Below are 21,186 nucleotides of genomic sequence, written 5' to 3'. Positions count from 1 at the left end.
CTTCCTTCTTCAGTTTGAGCTTTTCTAGGAGCTGCTAATTCATCCACGCCAGTCTCCTGGAGTTTCTGCTTGACTTCCTCTTAGTTGGGATGTAATGCTCTTGGGCCTGGAGAAGGTGATCCTTAAATATCAGCCAGCTTTCATAAGCCACTCCACCCTCCAGGATGTTATCCCAGGACACTCTCTTGAGTAGATCCCTGAAAGGCTGAAATCTGTCCCCTGAAGTCAAGGGCAGTAAGTTTATTGTGAGCCCTCCTTGCTGCCCTAAGGATCTTGAACTCCACGACTTCGTGGTCACTACAACCTAGGCTGCCCTGAAGCTTAACATCCTCACCAGCCCTTCCTCGTTGGTGAGGACAAGATCCAGCACAGCACGTTCTCAAGTGAATACAGACATACTCATGTATGTACTGACATCAACAGTCTAATTTTTTTTTTAATCTATCTTACTTTAATTTCCTCTTAAAAAATCCTCACTAGATGTGTGAAAATTTTATTTTAAAATAGCATAAAATAAAATTTTAACTTTTAAAGGGAGTAGCTGATACAATCTTCGTTTGCAAAAACAGAAATGTGCATGTTTCCTTTTTTCCTCTGATTCTACTCCCCTGTACTAGTTAGTGGGAGAAAACAAAACAAGTGAGCTTAATTCTTTCCCATGTAGCCCAGTTACAGCAAGAAGTCACATCAAGGAAAACTTCACCTCATAGCAATTGCAAAGATCATGCTCCTGAAAAGCATACATTAACTTCTTGTTTGGAAAAAGTATGAGACTACTTTAATCACTGATTAACATTAAAAGGCCAAAGTTGGATTAAGATTCAAATTTTAAATAAAAAATTAACATTAGCAAAAATTAAACATTTTCAATAAAGCCTAGCATTAAACAAAAAAAAAGTTCTGCTTATTAGCATAAAGTATTTCATTTCTGAAAACTAATAACCAGCATTTTCATGTGAATAGAGATTACGCACAGAAACAAGAAGCAATAAGAAATATCACCAAATCAGCAACATGACAGATCTTAAAGCAGCTGCTAGTCCTTCTTGAATCTTGACTGAGATTGTTGATCAACTTTAAAGCCAAGGCATGCTATTTTCTGAGAGTACATGGGGAGAATTAATGAATATTTGGTTCATGTACAGCCTTTCAGTTCACAAATTAAAGAGCACATAAAATTAATGTTGAATCAGTTAAGAAGCCAAATATTTGATTTAAAACATTTTTCACTTCTGCAAAATTCAAGAATGATTTCCATGCTGTACACACAAACAAGAAAATAAAAGCTTGGAGTATCTAACAGAAAATGTATCAATAGTGCTAAAGATAACCCAGCTTCTAAATATTTATTTGAAAAATATATTTAGAGAACAACTAATGGCAAAAAAAAAATCAGTGAAATAGGAATTGTTTTTAACTATTCAAAGAAAAAAACATAATGCCAATAAATATTATGTTTAACTACTTCCAAAATCTGTTGCATTTTATATTACATTACACATTTCAAGAATTTTAAATTTAAATTTAATGCAAAAAATGTTTTAATGATTGAAAGTATTTGTAACTAATTGATGGAATCTTATTTTGGTATAAACAGATTTCACTTCAATTTCTTTGCCCAAACCAGGTTAAGCTTTAACACAATCTTATTGTATTTTTATAGCTTAATTTGCATTTATTCAGAAAAAAAAATAAATCAAGAATTACAGCTATTCTTTGATAACACTGCCATCTAGTGTACACTCTAAATTAGGATAAATTTTGAATTTCTTTATTCTGCAGTTTAGTCTAAAGTGGAATTATAACAAACTATGTCTTCGATACTACTTAACTATGTGTTGGAATAGTGAGATTTGTTCTCCAATCTGCAATGCATGTGAAATATGCAGATGTGTTTGAAAATACACTATAAAATTCTGCTATATCATAAATACACATCTAAAGTATACCAGAAGGTTTCTAATTGCCAAAAAGAAGACAATATGCTGCTAACATCCTACACAAAAATTGTACTGTGTAGTGCTCTTGTCATCAACATTCCTGTCCAAATAACTTCAAAAAATTACATTGAAATTTGCTCCTTGAGACTGGCAAAGTTCAGGCAAAACTCCAAATTTCACAGTTGCATTTGAACAGCCAATTGTTTTGCGTCTTGCCTGTTCTCTCATCTTATGCCTTAAAGATTGCACTTTTTCCATACTAAAAACGAGATTTTGTTGGAAGATCACAACGTCAGGGTCTTCAAATGCTTGGGAGACTTGAAAAAGTACCTACATGTTAGATAATCAGTAGATTCAGAGCACAAGTGAAACCAATCTGAACACGACTTGGATTGTATCCTATTTTCTTCTGAGTTTCTGTAACAGACTCATTAAGACTCCATTTCTGACTGAACAAAACCTAGATCAATCACTGTTGATAAATCCACACCATTAAACAAGACAACTGTCTTTTGCCTCAGTACTTTGAGTTTCAGCTTCAACACGCTATGTCTTAAATCAAAAGGTGCGCTACCCAGAGCAAAACACAAAACCAGCATCCTGTAACAAAAGGGCTGTGACCAATAACTTGCTGACAGACTTGATAACAGACTTCACAGTACAGTGAATTAAAGAATCAACATGACATTCACTAAAAGAAGTAATTATGTCAGGCTACACCAGAAAAAAAAAAATGTCAGTAGATACAGCTGGCCAAATTTGTGCATGTTTATGAACACTATGGTTCCTGTGTTCTTTGTACTTCGAAGTTGCTCTAAGCAGCCACAGGGCTGCAGCCATCATCCAAAGCCAGATCAGAAACTGCCTGTTTCAAAATTCTTTGGTGTCCCTACATATGCCCCTAGAAAACCTACAGCTTTGAAATACTTCCAGTGTTAGGGTTCCTTCAGAAAGCACAGGGAATTCCTGAGATGCCATGAAATGAAGAAGGGCAAGAAACAAGTACAGGATGCATAAATGCGTCTAAACTTGATTTTTTCAGTCACTTCATTAACACCTCTGAAAGCTAATCCATTGACCTCTCAATCAGTGCAGACTGCAAGCCAAAGAGTCATTCATCTCATTACAAAAAAGTGAATTTTTCAGCCTGTTGTCTAACCATTTCTCATGCTTCAGGTCACACAATAACCTTGAAATAAAGGAGCTTGAGAAAAAACTTGTAAAGCTGTAAGATGCCTACTGCATCTGTAAAGCACCTGGGTCCCCACCACTATTAACAAAGATACTCACATACAACTAAGTTAAAGTAGTACGATTCTCTAGCTTCATTATTGCCCGATTTTACAATATGTGTATTTATGGTTGGTTATTGTGGAAAGTCGGGAGATGAATTTTGCCAGATGTTTGTGTGAACACTGAACAGCAATAATTACAGTAGAAGCAAAATAGTAAAGATATCTTGAGCATGTGTTTCCTAGAACTTTACGGGAACACAGACATCAGATTTAAATAATCCTTGGTTAAATTTGAGACCTAAAATGGAAAGGTAGAAAATATTTCTATAAGTTAAGCACAACTGGAAAGCAGGAAAGAAACTGAGACCTTCTAAGGTGGACACGAAAGATCTAAGAACCAAGTTATCACTAGAAAACTACTTTTATTTATATAGCATAAGTATTTACACTTGATAAACCCAGAGCTCTAGAGAAAAGACTACATTTGCTTAATTCCACTCAACTCTATAGTTATGCTGCCATCTAGTGAAACAGGACACTGATTCTTCTCTGCAAGACCCTTGAAAGTTGGTCCAAACAAAAAAACATTATCCTTACGACACGTTTCACAGCAAACAGCTTTCATCAGCAGATTCCTTATTCTTCCCTCTGCTTCTTCTTCACCACTACACTTTCATAACATGTGTTACAAGGTGATTAATTTTGGTCATAGGACTGTGAAAATTTTCTCACTTAACTTGAAATACAAACACAGGCCAAGAGATTTCCATGAGAAGGCAAGGAACTAATCAACACAAATCATGGTCCTGAGTTAGGGAAAAGTTCACTATTAAAAAAGGTTTCAGATCATTACACAGATACAGTCTTGAATTCATAGTTAGTAATACAGATAAATATTACTCTGAGCCTCCAACTTACATTACTGTTGTGGTGGCTTTCTCATTACATTTAATTAGTATTATGACTTACAAAAATCAATGTAAAACCTTTTCAAAATATCCAGTCAGTAAAAAGAAAACAAAGGAAGCAAATACAGACTCACCTGAGAAAATATATTTGCAGTTGGAGCAACTCTGTTGTCCACAATGCTATATAATATTGCTAACAATCTGTCCAGGGGAAATGGCTTTGGCCCAAGGAGGTGATTGCTGGTCTGCAACAGAAACAAAACTTTTTACTCCACCAGATTTCCTGGAGTACCACAGGATGTTATTCACACATATTTTTAGTTTCTGGGGAGGCACTATAATTCACAGTAGTCTTTCATACAGCCTACTAAGGTATTACAGAAAACACTGAATACATGCTTATTGATCAAGAGACATAGAGCTCCATTTAACATAGCAAGAGTTCAAACTGCACAATAAATAGGAACATTTTTCAACTATAACAGAGGATCTGATGCCAAATTTCCTGTCACTAGATTTATAGATTCACTTGCCCTACTAAATTTCCTAACGCCATCTAGGGATTGAAAAGGAGAGACTACATTTTACAGCATTCTCAAGATGCACATAGTTTCAGTTTGTCAACAGTAAGACAAGTCAGGCTTTGTAAAGGCACACAAAATTCTAGGTAATGAAAAAATGTATTTTTCTATTGTATAAAGTCAGTCTATAACCCATGTTCACCTACAAAGAAAAAAACACCACGAAACAGAACAAGTTTTTGCTAATCTAGAAAACTAAACAACTTAGGGTTTTTTTCTGGTTTGCTTACTGAAGACCAATATTTTACTAGCATTTGTATTTTGAAAAAGCATAAAAAGAGAAGATTCTGCTAAAATATCAATGTATCCATTTTATTTGAATCATTTTAGCCAAAGCTTTTTCTCTTCCCCTCAGAGGTGCAAAGTCATTAAAAGAGTTTCTCATCTTAAAGACCATACTGAACTACTCCAATAAACAGCCTTATGGTCTAGGATACGAGTAGAGTAACTTAGCAATGGGCACCAGCTGTAATACAGGAAATTAAACACAGGAAGTTCAGATTTTTTTACCTCTGGGGCAGTTAAACACTTCAACTTACTGCTCACACAGGTTGTGGAGTCTTCGTTGTTAAAGATACTCAAAACTCCACTGAGAATGGTCCCAAGCAACCTGCCCTGGTGAGCCAGCTTGAGCAAGGGAGCTGGACTAGACCAGAGGCCCTTCTCCACCTCAGTTCTTCTGTGAATGTCACCTTCTAAAACCATTAAAAAAAATAAAAATCTATCAACTATCTCTGAAAGAATAAAATGTATTAACTGCTTGCTTTTTTTCCAACAAAATTGCTGAGGTTTTTCCATTTTTGGCTGGTTTTCTCTTTTGCTTCCTTTATACTACAATGAAAATGTTACAATTTTGACACCAAAACCAAATAAAACATTTTTTACCAAGAAATTAGAAATGAGGACACCACAACTTACCGTAAAGAAACACCTTTACTACTGTATTTCTACTATGTTACAGTACCCTCAGACATAGGTAATTCCAGCTGGAAGGGATCTTAAGAGGTATCTAATCAAATCCTCTCAGAGCAGGGTCAGCTAGCAGGTCAGGTCAGCTGCTCAGTCCAGTCTTGAAAAGCTCCAAAGACAAAGACTGCACCACCTGTCTGGGAAACCAGTGCCACTGCCTGGCTGTCCTCATAAATCAAAAGGTTTTCCTTATATCCAGTACAAACATCTTGTTTCAGCTTATATTCAATTGTTTCTCACTGTCTCACTATCCACCGTTACATCATATAGTCCTGATGGCCACCCTGCAGGTACAGGGCAGGGTGCTTTTGGGTCTCCCTTCTCCAGTGTGAACAACTGCAGTTCTCCCAGCCCTTCTTTGCAGGGCCAGATGCTCCAGCCTCTGACCATTATGATACCTCTCTGCTGAACTTGTTCTGGTTTACTCATGTGTGTCTTGTAGTGGAGGGGGACAAAACTGGATAGAGTATTCAAGATGCAGCCCAAAAAGTGCTGAGTCTGAGAGCCCAGAGTGCATCTGCCTCCCGTGAGTTTAGATGGCTGAAATCAAGACTTCAGCTGCTGAGCCAAAGTCAGCCCCTTTGATCAGAACACAGCATATTCATGAAACTTCACATTTACAGAACTATTCTGTCCCTTATCTTTCCTGGCACCATACATATCATCTTCTCACCTCAGCTGACACTGATGGGACTTCTTAGGCATTTCAGGTTACTGTATGTAACAACATTGAGTTAAATTCATAGAATTACAAGGTCTTGATTTCTCAATGTTAAATATTTTGAAAGTAACTAAGTGTACAAAAAGGAGAAGTACAGTTCATAGGGCAGAACTGGGCAGTATTACAACTCAGGCAGCATTGTTAGGACTAGAGAGATTTATTCATGACCCAGACTGTCAAAAGTTCTGACAAAGGAAATTCTTGTCTCCTTTTAAGTTTGTATTTCATTCTCTCTACTTTGACAACCAGTTTCCTTTTTTGTCGTGTACACTGATTTATTCTTACTAGCAGAGCAGGCAAGATTAAAAAGGAATTTCAAAAGAAAGTTTCTTTCAAAATGCTTCTGGGAAAGAACACCTCTCAAATATACCACCAGCACCTGTGGCATTAGTCATCAATAAAACACAACCACTCATTTCTTCAGCAAAAGAAAAAGGTATTTCCAGTCCATGTTTTAGCTTTTCAAATCCAGGAGGTGTCCCCAAAGCTGCCTCTTGGCTAACAAAGAAAGCAGTGTGAAAACTAATGGAAACATGTAGCCAAAACTTTACCATGGCACAGTCAGAATGCACGTCTGGTGTAAGGTGTAAACTGTACACTCCCCTGCCCTCCTGCTTCTAATCATGCCAGTTCTGTGAAGCATATTCTTTATTATCAAAGCCAACACACATACAGTAATTAAAATACGTGCACTCCAAGCAGCTAGCAAGCACAATGAGCATGTAGTAATCCCTGAAGTTGTGTTTAGTATACAAGTATTTCACAAGTTTCTTGCTTGCAAGTATTGCCAGGTCTTTGCTTAGAATACTGTTTTGAAATTTCAAATTACTTGACAGAAGTGCTTTCTTCTGGAAAGGTAAGAAGAGTTCATTCTAATAGCGTAACTTCTAGAAGAAGCACTTCATTATTCTTTGTTTGTCAGAAAGAAATCCCTGAATGAAGAGGAATGGTTTAGAAATTCCTCCAAACAGAACCAAGAAAAATACAAAACCAGCAGTACAGTAGAAAGAAAATACCTGTTGCCAAGCTCAGCTCAGAAAGATAAAATACATACCTTTTCATGTTTCTTCATAAAGTTGGTCTTTCTAATTTTCCCATGATGCTGTAAACAACAGACAAGAGCAAACATTTTAGGTAAATTATTTTATGCTCCTTCTGTATCAAAGACAGAATGAAAACAGTCAATAAAGAATTGGATGCTTCTGGGTCTGCTTCTTTACTAAACCTCCAATATTTGTCTGTGATATTACTAAGAATCCCTCTTACCAGAAGTCCCAAAACTACACTTGTGTTAGTTCTTGCTTCATTGTGTCCCAAGTGGTGCAAAGCCAAAAACCAAACCCACTATTATTTTTTGTGATGTGTAAGATTTTTTGCTGATCTAATCAGAGACTGATAAGAAGAAGCAGTAAAAATTTGGTTTTAATTACTTTATACTGTCATCTTCCTCCTACCCTCAAACCTCTTATCAAAAAAGGAAAGATTTCTTTCTCTTTCCAGAGAAGTTTAAATAATGGCGACTTCATTTTTAGAATGTACTATGCACAAAATCCATCTGGATGTTCACCTTTTATCTGCCTCATTTTAAAATTCAGAGGGTACACAAGTTGGCAGAATATCAACCAGGAATTAATTCAATACATTACTAAGATAGTTCAAGGTGCAGGAGCAAAATGACAAAAAGAAAGGGGGTGAGGGGGAACATCACTTAAAGGCACAACTCTAAAGCAGCCTTGAGAAAGGAAGAACTGCCCCCCCAAAAAAATAAAAATCACCTGTTCTTGGATCTCAACTGAAAATGTGATGGCAAGACGAGGACAGAAATACAGTAAATAAGATGCTTCAAATGTAAAAAAAAAATATTAAATATACAGAGAAATATGAATGATGATATTTTTCAATGATGTAAAATTAGTAAAGAGGTACAAGCATCACATTCTTTAAAAGCAGTTAAGTGCTGTTACTCGAAATATCACCTGATTAGTTTTTCCAGTCTTGAGAGAAGTACACCTTATTAATAGGTACACCTTATAAGTCTGCTCTGTGAATCAGGGAAAATTATCTGAAATGAGCCAATTCTATTTAGAATTCTATTTAGAATAACAGAATTCTACTCTTAACATTAAGCATTATCATGTTTAAATTCTTGTACTTGGTATTTGTGGAACTCAATCCTCAGCCATGTCAAGACAATCTCAGTAATTGTGGCTTTTCTTGACTGTCTTCTGAAGAGCTTCATATTAGACAGGGCTTTAAGGTTCTTTTATGTGACTAAAAAAAACCCAGTTCATTTAATTAATACCTATCACACATACTTAGAGACAGAAAAGTAATCTTTTTGTCATGCCTTCGAAAAGATGATCGTGGTGAGAGCAGAGCCCTTTTGGAGGGGAAAGTGATCCAGGTTGAGGTTACACAGCATGCCTGTGATGGAACACATTAAAATGCATTTAAGCATTTTAAAGGTTATGCTGGGATCTCCATACAACGTGTTTAAGTTGTGTCAAAAAGTGTTCCAATGCAAGTGAACAGGTGCCCTATTTCTGTGTAAGCCCAAAGAAATAGATGAAATTCAGATCTAAACACTTCTTCAGCACATAAATTTATTAAAAAGAAATCATACTGGCCAAGTGAAAAGGACACAGGTTTCATTAAAAAAATGAGCTTCATAAAAAAAACTTGTCAATCTACACGTAGGACAAGTAATCCTCCACTCTTTTCAGGAACAGATTAGACAGAAGGGTGAAACACCTACAGTTTTCAAGGGAAGATCATACCAGAAACGCAAAACCCGTATCTAAACTAAGAAGGTACTAGTATATCATCACTGGGAACTGCTAACTTCTCAAAATACTAATCCATTAATTTTTTTTTCAAGAAGGAAGAAAACAAGCATATTCTTACAAATTCGTTCTCATTTTCTTCAATTGTTCACACCTATCTATCATGGATACTATAATTCATAGACACATGCGCATATTAATACATACAGTACAATGCAGAAACCTTCAAGTTGGTAAAATGCATAGAAAGCATAAATGCACATTCACCTTCCTGCTATCTGTCTTCCTGCCTACATTTTATCAAATTAAGAACTCAAAAAACAATGCTGTGAGGCAGACCTGAGGAGCATGAAAATTCTGGGTAAGAAAGACAGACTATGAACCCTGGCACCACAGCATGACCAAAACACAGCCCAAAGAAAAAAAGAAAATAAAAAGGCATGGCAAGAACTTACAGAAAACAGAGAGTATTATACATTGGTTATAAAACACACATTACTATAATTTCAACACAACATATGCCAGCCAGTGGAGCAACAAAACCTGAAAAAGCAACTGTTTGCATGTTTCTGCTTCAGAAGCTTTAAATTGTATAAATAAGTTAATAATGCACTATGTCATTTTACTGCCTTGAACACTAATGCAGTTGTTATTTGTATTTTACACCAAAAATTTAAGTGTGACTTTTATCTAAGGACACTGCAGGTACTCCACTAAAATCTTTACAAAACAGAGTATCAACTTAGAAAAGCAAAGCACTATGTTTGTGCTGTAACAGTGTTTTCACATGAAGAGGAAGTTGGGTTTATTAGAAAGACTAAGTAACCATTGCCAATCATAATATGTGACCTTCAGAAAAACTGATAAAATCAAGCCAATCATAATATGTGACCTTCAGAAAAACTTCTGATAAAATCAGATGAACCACACACAGAAACAAGAGCTCAAAATGAATGGTTGAAGCGTTTTAAATTCAGAAATTTAGTAGGCAGGAATCCAGTAAAGCAGCACTAAGAAAAAAAATCTCATTACCTTAAGAAAGAACCTCTTATCTGTCCTAACAGGATTGTAGGAGGCAAGGTAAGCAGCTATTAGAAGAAATTTGGAGTAATAAGGAAGTTCCACATGTGTATGTGCAGAAAGTCCTATATAAAAAAACCAAACAGTTTATGAGTCACCAAAACCCACTATGAATATCCCACAAACTTCAAATTAGATCCATTTGCATCCTCCAGCTCCACTTCTCTAACTAAATGAGGATGGCTACTTTCTCTTTCTTTGTTAAACAAAATTAAACAAAACTAACGTTCTGAACTCTTTATGGATTCATCTCGGAAACTGTATCTGAAGCACTGAAAATCAATAAATCACTACAGTGTGATCTCCCTAAAAAGGAAAAAAAATCCAGGCTACTTCCACTGAGGACAGTTTCTGTGGCAAACAGGGCCAATGAAGAGGTGTATTTAAATCCAATGGCAAAGCTTTTCTCCAAGACCCAACCTTCAGGCTGCTCCAGACTGTGCTAGACAGCTCAGCCAGGAATGGAACTGGCACTATAGAGAAATAAGCAATGTTGTACATCTGAGAAACCGTTCAGCATCTCACAATTTTTAGCCACTGTTTTATTTCCTACAGAAAATGTTTTCAAAATGTTAAACTTGATAGAGTTGACCTAGCTTGCTACGAGTATACTTCATCAAGATTAAAGTCTCACACATTAAAACACTCAAGAACTACAGTCTAGTGAGCATTCTCCTTCCTTCTTTTTACATTTACTTCATTTTTTTCCCTTTACATTCCCTCACTCCTGTCCCAGTACTTGATTCTTTTACTCAGCTTATGCATATGAATAAGATGATCAAGCCACCTTCATCAGTTCTCTATGGAGACCACTAAAGGATCTATCTCCCTTGCGCCTTCCTTGCTTACAGTTCTCACTTCAGCTGTTTCTTGTTCTGTGATGTACTTGTACTCTTATGCTTTAATCCACAACCACCAAAAAATAAAGAACAAATAATTCAACATGTTTAAAAGTTAAGATTCAGAGCCGACAGTATGATGAGGAGCATCCTAGATGACAGGTAGTAATTTCCTCTCACATACACACAGAAGGGAAGCAGTTTAGTTTCATTTATAATCAAGACTTAGTATGCATTGCATATTAATTATAAAATGCAATACCAAATAAACTTTTACATATAGACAATTAAGTTCAATAGAGAAATATCTGTTTCTACTTCATTATTCCAGACTGCCAATATTGGCATCATGCACTGAACTATTTGTTTATTTATATCCACAGCAAAATTTATTAGAATTGCTTTATATACATGATGCTTTTTACAAACAAGACAATTTTTCCTACTCCACATCTTCCTAAGAATCCTAGAAAATGTGTTTTGTATAAAGTCTCCCCTTTTGGGATTGCCAGGTGCAAAAGTATTTCATTATCATCTGGGCATAGGAGGAGGGAATTTAACAAGAACACTTTGAAACAAATCCCTTCAGTTAACAATGTCAAAAAATTACTGCAATTATTTTAAGACAATCTAAGTGGTTATTTTACCAACTACCTGAAGAAGAAATTATTGGTCATGAAAAACAATGTAGAAAAAGTGTTCCCAAACTCTGAACTGGTCAAAAGACTATGAGTGACTGATAACACCAGGAAAATGGTTCAATATTTCTTCCTAAATTTTAAATAAAGGCTGTCAGATATATTGAGATTTGACTTTCAAGCCTGTCTATAGAGTATAAAACCGACAAAGCTGTGCTCCTCCAAGGAAAGAACAGAAAACATTTTTGCAAATCAAACGCTTCTCTTTGCCAAGAAACGCGGACACAGGAAAGCTGTTTTGTGTAGGAATGTGCCAATCCAGTCTAATACACCAGGTAAAATATTCTCATTTCCCCACTCAGAGAATTCAGCCACTTGGCACACAGAGGTTTGACCAACAGGCGTCAGCCCATTCCTCATCCATTATTCTATGAAATAACTGTTTAAATAAATCTGCTTTTACCCACAAAGGACCTCAGGAAGATTACTCCCAGGATATATGCTAGGAGAAAAAACAGTCATCAAAACAACCTTAAAAAACAGGATTACCCTTAGCTGTAACTGAATGCTAAGGAGTTGTCTTGTAAGTCCTCAGATAACAACTAGTCAAACTGAAAGGTACACGTTTCCCATTACAAGCCCCCACAGAGTTGCTGTATTTGATACCTTTCAGCTGTCCAGGTTCTCCCTCCTCGTGCTGTAAGCGCTCCCACTGTGAGCTAAAAGACAGATAATGCAAATATATAAAAACTAAAGTATTTACTAGTTTTTAGAAAAAACTACCTGCTAGGTGTATGTATATTTTAATTCCATTACATTGTTATACATTATACAGTTTGCAAGAAAAAAATTAAAACTGCCAAGTGACAGGATTTGAAAAAAAATGCAGGATGTAATGTTATATTAAGGTATAAGAAGTAAGAGTACAAGCTGATTCTTTCCACCCAACTATCACCAGGAAGCAAGTATCAATAGCATTCTAAATTTCAAGAACAATGCAGAACTAGACAAAAAAGTAAAAACACTGTTAGTTTTGATTATTTTAATCTGCTCAATAACTGTTTATGCTATTAAGAACAATACTATGATTACTTCATAATGTACTTCTGAAGTATACATAAGAAACAAAGCAATATTCATTCTTCATTGAAAAACTTTGAAAGCATCAATATGAAATATTTTGTCAGTGAAAAAGGTCTGAAAGTAATTTAGTGTTTTCCTTAACAACAGAAAAAAATTTAAAACTTTCCTTAATGAACAACACTGTTAGAAATGTCATGATTTTAGATAATTTTGTACAGAGCAAGGGGATAAAAAAACAGGTTTATTAAAACACTAGTGATTTTTTGTTTGTTTTTTGATCTTTATGATTAGGGTTTAACAGCCATAAGCCATAAAACCTTGGAAAACACTTAATGAGAGCTGACGTAATACTCAAATTATAATGAATGATCAACCAAATTATCAACAAGCAATGTTTTTATCCAATGTCTATTTAACAGGTAGAAAAAAAGCTTCATTTTCATCTCAGTTCAGGTAGTACAACAGCCAATAGCAGAGTCCTATTGCTATAACTTATAACTTGAAGAAAAGCTCAAAGCAACTACAGTTCTGTGGCCAGAAAGACAGCCATGGTCATTTTAATTCCTCAAGCATTTACTGGTTTGTGGAGGTAAATCCTAAAATTATGCAGAAAGTTGAAATTTTTAATTAAAAACCCAGTAAAGCACAAATTCATAATCACAGGAAACTGTAAAAGAGGAAATCCAGTTATTTAGTAACGATTCATAAGCTATTTTATATCAGAATTTTATATTCAACCCTAATTAAGGTAGATAATTACACACAATTAGCAAAGATTTCTACTATACATCCAGGTTCAGTTACCAGGATATTCTATGGCCTCAGTGACATACCAAGGAAAGAAATCATTATGTTTGTATCAAGATAAAGCAATCCAACTCTATTGAACTCTTTTCACATGGTGTAACATGAGAATCACTCACCTTAAAAGATGGAGAAGACACTAAATCTGAGTTGATTATTACTATTAAAAACGAACACCACCAGCTTTTTTCTAGCAGTCTGACAACTTAAGAAATAAAGAAATCTAAAACCATTCCAAGAGAATTCCAGTCCATTAGCAGATTCTCAGCCTTTAATGCTGTCAACAATGGTAATTACATATAAGGATAATTCTGCTTTTGGACAAGAAAATAAGGGGTCAGAAAGCACAGTAAAATGTACATACCTAGCTCCACTAAACAAAGATAAGGAATACTCAAAATCTGTAACATCTCCTAAGGATTTTGAGACTTGTATGCATCCTTGGTGCAGTGAGGATCTGTCAAGTCAACTTTACAAGTGTGTTTTAAACAGTGCTTATATATTCCAGTGATGGATTCCCATGCTTGGCAGCTTCATATGTGACAGAAAACTGATCTGTCTGCATGATCACCAGTGAAAAAGAGAAAACAATCTGCTGCCACTGCTTTATTTATTAAACATTTTATATTCTATGAATGCTGTTTAGTTTAAAAATTTCCTCCTTAGATACCCTATCTCTAACATTATGTCAAGAAAGAAATGCATGTTAAATAAAAAAGATTCTACTTAGTACAACACAAACACTAGCCCTGAAACGTAATTGAGAGAGTAAATATTTAGACAGGAAGCCTGTGAAAAACAGCAACGTCAACAAAATGAACAAGCTCTAGCTCCCAAATTACCTGGATATTTCCCGGAGATAAACAGTCTGCATTGCCTTCTTCAAATGAGGTTCAACATTCTTCCAGAGTTTTCGCGTGTCACGTTCATTTGCTGCACCAAGCCAGAATAAACTGTTGGAACATCTGACTCACAGAACATTGAAACTCTTATCTCTGACATCTGAACAGTCACAGGTGTGACACCCTGATTCTGAAATGCTGTAGTAGGATGATGAACCATCATTATCCATTTGCAAGTACATGCTACTACACAAGGCTGTTTTTTCTGTTTCTTATTCTGAAATATTCTGGGACAAGTTTGGCAGAACTTTGGCTCTCATTTTCTCCTCTTAGGCTTGACAGAAATCACTTGTCTTACTAATTTGTGGAATTCCTAGTGGTTGAGTGAGGAGAAAGACTTACAGGGTTTTCACAGTATTTCTACCTCATTTCCATAAAATACCACCAACAAATGTCATTCTACTGCTTCTGCTGCAAATGCTGCTTACTGGGTGCAACTGGAATCAGAAATGCTGTCATGACCAGAGAAATCATCATCACACAATGAGGATCCAAGCAAAGTCTCTCACAAAACAGGAGAGCACCTGCACTCTCATACACCTGCTCAAGTAAAGACAGAAGCTTACCTTCTCCTCTGACTACTGGTTCACAGTATTTAGAAAAATTAAGCACTGCCTACAAAAAGTAGAAAGTACAACATATTAAAAAAGCAATACATATTTGATCTAGCTATAGAATAGAACATGCAGCATAATTCATTACTTTGCAAAACCAATTATTTACTTTTCAGTCAATAATAAATAGGCTACTCCCTTCTAGTGCAAAACATGACAACAATTCCATAGATAAAATTACACAGAGAAGTTAATCTATCACAGGTTATTTGGTTCTGATGTCAGCAAAATCTGTTCCCTGTAATCAGGGGTTCCGTTTTTTAAAAATAACATAGTAATTAAATACTATAAATACAATAAAAATGGGTTTTTTTCTTTTCTTCTGTTAGTTTGTTTGCCATTACATTCTTCAATTGGTATATGGTTTTGACCTAACACATTCTTAAGATGGAAGATTCAGACTTGATATAAGGAATATAAGGATATTACAATGAGGGTGGTGTGAGACACTGGAACAGGTTGCCCAGAGAGGTGGCAGATGCCCCATCCCTTGAAACATTCATGGTCAGGTTGGATGGGGCTCTGAACAAACTGATGTAGTTGAAGAAGGTCCCTGCTGAGTGGACTAGATAACCTTTAAAGGTCGCTTCCAACCCAAACCATTCTACAATTCTGTGATTTTCTCTTTGTCCATATGCAACAATAAATCTAGACTTTGAGAGCTTATTTGGCAAAAAACACCCCAAAACAGTAACTCTGAACAAAATCATCTCACCAGATGCTGAAGTTCCTTCAGGTCCCTACAGACCATGTAGAAGACACCAAGCAGAATGTTGATATATGCAGCATAGAAGTCAGCAGAATATTCTGGGGGATGATTCTGAGATAAGATCTTCTGCAGGTGTCCTGTTCAAACAAAAGTAAGTTTTTACTTAAAGCTAACTTAGTAAACTGACCACATTTTACAAGTTAAGTGGAAAAAACAAACTATAATAATCAGTAAAAAAACCCAAATCCACCAAAATTGCATGGATTAAAAGAACCAGGGGAAAAAATGTTACTTTGCTATGTTTTAGAAAGTGTAAAAAGACAAGTCTTTTAGAGGTTGTGCAAATAGAGACTTTCATATTCCAGCAGCTATTACATATTTCAGATTCTGTAAAAGACATACTGATAAACACAGAAACAACACTTGGCTGTTGTTTGACAAAGTATTATTCAATCCCAAAAAGCAGATTAAACAATTAGTTTACCTATGCTGTAGTCAGGAAAATACAAGGTGAATGGCTCAAAGCATCCAGTACTTGGTCGGAACAGTTCCCACACTATTTCACTGATCAGGACAACTGTCACGTTTCTGTCAGTCTACATAGGGCAGAAAAACATTTAAAAAATAAAGCAATGAAGGAAAAAGCTCTAGTATGTTACTGTATCAACAAGAAAAACTATTATTGTGACTTTCCTGTTCCACAAAAATAAACAAATGTTCACTTTGATACAAATTACTAACACAGTAATACAGCATCCGCTGACCTACTCAGGAGCAGATTTTCCTAATGACATGAAATTTCTCTGCATTCCTTGCCCTTTCACTGATGTGTAAGATTTGAAGGGTGATTGAGCTCTGGTACTCGACAATATCCAGTAGATTTCATCCCTTAGTCCCAAAATTAAGGCAGCATTCTACTTAAACCCATACTTTCAGAACAAACAGGAAGAGTTAAAAAGGGAAAGAAAGCTCAATGCTTTCTGAAACTAAGCTATCTAATACTTCATGTTGAAGCTAAGTTGGTCTTTAAAAACAAGCACAAAATATAGTATTAACTGTGTACCCTACCAACTGTTACCAACAATGGCTGTACACAGTTCCACATTCTTTTTTAAGAAGGTTTTATTGACAATATACTTGCCTTGAGTTTGATGTTTTGGTCAATAGATAACAAAACACTTCATATTTTAAAAATATTCCCTTTTTCGGTCACCCTTTTATATATCAGCTTTTCAATATAGAACTAACTATTGTGAAGATGATGCTTCCTTTTTGCAAGGTTTTTGCAACCACACTAAAAAGTCTGCATAACAAAAGATGCTTTTACATAATGGTTCTTCAAGCAAGACATTTCAAAACTACTGAGATTCCTCAAGAAAAAAAAAAACATAACCTGATTGAATTGACAATGCTTAATATGAACTGTGAATGACTTGAAAGAAAATCCAGGGACAATCTTCTTTATTTACTCTTCCCACTTCTTGCCAAAGTGGCACTTACCCATAATCTTTACTGTTTCTTCTTTCTCTATTTTTATGGAACGTTTTTAGTTTCCTTTTAAAGAGAGAGCATCTTTCTGGAGATTTCTTTCAGTTGCGTTGCTCTCCCAGATTTGCTACCATTTTAGCTGAGAAAAGTACTACGGTATTTTCAGTTCCTGACAGACCTTCCAATATGAAAAACTCAAGTACATCTCACCATAATCCCCACAGAAATCAAGCATCCTATGACCCATCCTTCACAAATGATTCCAAAAAATATTTCATCACTAATAAAGTTCTTAGTCTCCTTTCACGCCAAGAAAAGGAAGAGATGCAATAGACTTGCTCCTTCAATATTCTCCTGCAAGATCAGCTGCACAACAGTTTTACAAAGCCTCAGTCCAGATATCCAGAATTAAAGCAACTGGGTTCTCAGTATTCAGCAACATTCAAACTTATCTGGGGCTTACTTTTTTAAATTAAGAGTGTTTTTCTAGCATATTTAAGTCCCAGACTGTATTTTTTTGGTCCCTGAACAGTAATGACAGGGCTACATTTTCCTCCTTTCTCTCTGTCACACAGGTTATTTCTCTTTCAGGGGCAGCAAAATCCAGAACATCAGCAGAACAGACAAAAACATCCAGAAAATGCACCAGCTGCCAGTATTAAGAACACAGCTGTGAATCAGTCTTCATTCAGTAAACAGAGAAATCGATGTAACCAGAAGTCTTGAGATAACTCTAATTTCACTTATTTCAAATGTTTCAAAAGTACCACCATCTTCTGGTTTTGTCTTCACTTTCCTTTCAGAGAATGCACCATTTTTCCTTATTCCAAGGCAAAAGCTTTGATACTTCAAAAGCCAGAGAAAGATAGTGTTTACTCAATCAGAAACATACTGTGGCACAATTCCAGTACAAGTGTAAAAACTCTCTGCTGTGATAAAGCACCTCCGCAGCTGCTGAGCTGTGCTGCTCCAGCCACAAACAGCTGGAAGCCTACTGACCATCCCCAAGCCAGCCACCACACAGTTCTGAAGTTTAATGCTGGAGAAACTTGAGGAAAACGAAAGTTTCCTGAGTTTCAAATTCATGCTTCTGGTGCTGAATTCACTCAAGATGGTAGGGCTCTCTGAATCAGCAGCTAACATAGCAGACTTTAGATTCGCACAGACTTTAAAAGGCATTTAATGGGGTTTTTTTGTACTAAGCAAATAGGACCTACGTTGAAGTCTCTCCTTATAGATTATAGTCTGCCTGAGATATTTTTTCTGCAATTACTAGAAAATCTTTTAATAAAGAGTAGAAAAATTTAATATTCTTCTTAAAAATCTTCTAGAAAAGACAGCTACGTATCTGTCACCAGCCTCAAAATAATCTATAACAGATCAGATATTGTAAACCAAGATACTATTAAAATTAATTGGGGGAATAAAAATTATTAAGAATGGAAGAAAAACTTTCCAATGCTTACATGCTGGTTTGGTTTCTAGTTTTGATTACTTTGGGCGAGGAGAGAGGAATTAATTTTTACCATCTAAAGAATCACTTACTTTGATCTGTGAGCTTAGATGGACAGATACCCCATGTTCAGTAACTTTCAACAACATGCAGGAAAAGAAAAGTATGTTAATTTTTTTCCAGACACTTACCAACTCTTGAAGCCTAAGAAACGCTGGCAGGATGTTTGCTTCCATTTCCCTCAGCTGTTCTGCTCTATCCAATACCTTTTTAACAAAACAATGACCTTATTATATAGACAATGTCAACATTCATTCTCACACAGACTGAAAACTAATTTTTAGCTGCTGGAAACGCATTTCACCGATGGCTCTTAGGCAGCAGAACCCACCTAAGACCCCTTAAACAAGCAACCCTGGAGAGATCATTGCTTCAGGTGTGTTTTCAAGAAGCCCAAGCAGCTCTGCCATCTAAAAAGAGACACAACCTCCAGGGAAGCAACCTTCTCATGCCTTATGGCAGCAAGAATTAAAATTTTAAGTATACCATCAAGAATATCACTGATAAAGCCATTAAATCATTAACAACCACTGAAACCTCAATTTTCACACAAAATTTTTACATTTAGAAATTACATGTGGTACTGTAGCACTATATCAATATGCTCACTGTGGGAGAGCTATCTTTTCCCACTATTAAATTCTTTTTCAGAAGCAAGTAAGTGCTAATATTTTTTTAAAATTAGCTATTATCCAGAATTCACACAACTGAATTTTGAGATAAACTTCTCTTGACACAGTTTGCAGCCTAAAAATTCACATGGTTTGTTGTACTGCATGCAAGTCTAACACAGAACTAACAACTATGCAGCATATATACAGTTTAAACAGAAAACACTCTGAACAACTAAGGTATTTTTGAGCCTAGTGAAAAAAATGGGAGGATGAAAATATGAGTGGCTATCCTTTGGCAAAAACAATCATATTCCCACAGTACACTCAAGATCTTGACAGGAATGAAAAGAGATAGCAGAAACATATTTCTTTTGTGTTTTATTTAATACTCACAATATGAGCCTAAATTCTGAAGTTGATTACTTGTTTTAAATTATTGCTGTTCAAAGAGAAATTATAGGTCTGTTGAAATTTTTTTTTCTCTAACCTTTTACATTTCCTCCTCACACCAAAATATTAAGACATCTATCATTTATGTTGCCCACAATAAGAAAAAGAATTTTATGTGGATAACCACACAACGTATTATGAAACAGTATTTCAAAATCCCACCATAAAAGAAAAAAACTTGAAAGAGCAGCATCTCTGCAATAACAGCCCACCATTCCTGGGAATTTATTTAAAACTACAGCACAACATATGATTTTATACTGACATCTGAATTTGGTTCATATAATTAACAACCTCAGGGATAAAGACTGCTTTACACTACTGACCAAATAGAGGCTACATATTTTTACTAATAAAATACTGCTTATGGGACCCAACGACATCCAGCTACCAAGCACCAAGCTTTAATGACTTAACCTAAACAGATCTTACTTTTTAATTAAGCTTGAAACAAACTAGTTTCCATTACAGAAGACAAAACATACTGTGACTCTGCTTTGTGGAATATGTCAATTGGTTCAAAGAAAACAGCCTACCCAGAGGCCTACAAACACATACCTTATTCTTTAATCTAGATTGGTCACCTTTGACCTTTTTTTAAAAAAACCTTTGCATTTTACAACGTTCAACTGATTTACATTAAGACAGTTGCTTGTTATTCTATAAAGTACTAGGTAATGTAAATGTATGAATGACTACAAGTTGTATCTGTTCCCGTTTTTCAGGTAGTTAGAATGAATAAATTCATTTTTCACAAGTAATCACAAGCATTCAGCACCCATGCTTCGGTTAAGAGAAACATTTAGAATCCTTTGCTTGAAAGCAAACATTTATCTTAATTTGCTCTGAGTTAATTGGGCTGAAATATTACATTATTTACTACCAAAATGAAATAGAATAAATAAGTATTACCAGCATGCTGGTCTTCCATCGGGCTCAATTTAAACCAGTGTACAATAAATCCAGATGACACAGGTTAATATACATATATTGATTTCCCCCATTTCTTTCTGTTCCCATGCAGAACAACACTGAAATACTAATTTAATGCTTCTTTCTTTTGATTCAGCAACTATTTATGCAACAGAATTGAACCTTTCAAGGTATTTAATGGTTTGTTTTCTATAACCATTGTTCAAGAACTTTCTAATTTTCTGAGACTAATCTTCATGTAACACATGAAGCATTCTTTACTAAAGTGGAACAGTTTTTTAATTCCAATATTAATCTGATAGTAAACTTTTACCATATAAAGTATTTTGTGAAATTTCCTAAAGGTTATTTTCATGCTGCATTTTGTTCTTATGGCATTCCT

At 35.5% G+C, this 21,186-nt stretch overlaps 1 protein-coding gene across 1 annotated transcript in view; it reads right to left on the bottom strand.

Annotated features, from left to right (window-relative positions):
* Positions 1-21,186, bottom strand: part of ORC5 (origin recognition complex, subunit 5) — a 69,548-nt gene that overhangs the window by 37,198 nt on the left and 11,164 nt on the right. The window contains exons 4-12 of the mRNA XM_010003990.1: positions 18,939-19,013; positions 16,291-16,402; positions 15,813-15,943; positions 15,050-15,098; positions 14,424-14,514; positions 12,361-12,413; positions 10,170-10,282; positions 7,409-7,456; positions 4,218-4,328 (exon numbers count right to left, since the gene is read on the bottom strand). Of these exons, the coding sequence (XP_010002292.1) occupies positions 4,218-4,328; positions 7,409-7,456; positions 10,170-10,282; positions 12,361-12,413; positions 14,424-14,514; positions 15,050-15,098; positions 15,813-15,943; positions 16,291-16,402; positions 18,939-19,013 (783 nt within the window). The remainder of the gene's footprint in view (positions 1-4,217; positions 4,329-7,408; positions 7,457-10,169; positions 10,283-12,360; positions 12,414-14,423; positions 14,515-15,049; positions 15,099-15,812; positions 15,944-16,290; positions 16,403-18,938; positions 19,014-21,186) is intronic.

Source organism: Chaetura pelagica, unplaced genomic scaffold (genome assembly GCF_000747805.2).
Source record: "Chaetura pelagica isolate M959 unplaced genomic scaffold, ChaPel_1.0 scaffold141, whole genome shotgun sequence".
Classification (NCBI taxonomy): domain Eukaryota; kingdom Metazoa; phylum Chordata; class Aves; order Apodiformes; family Apodidae; genus Chaetura; species Chaetura pelagica.
The sequence above is the reverse complement of the archived record's forward strand: the minus strand, read 5'-3'. Positions and strand labels throughout refer to the sequence as shown.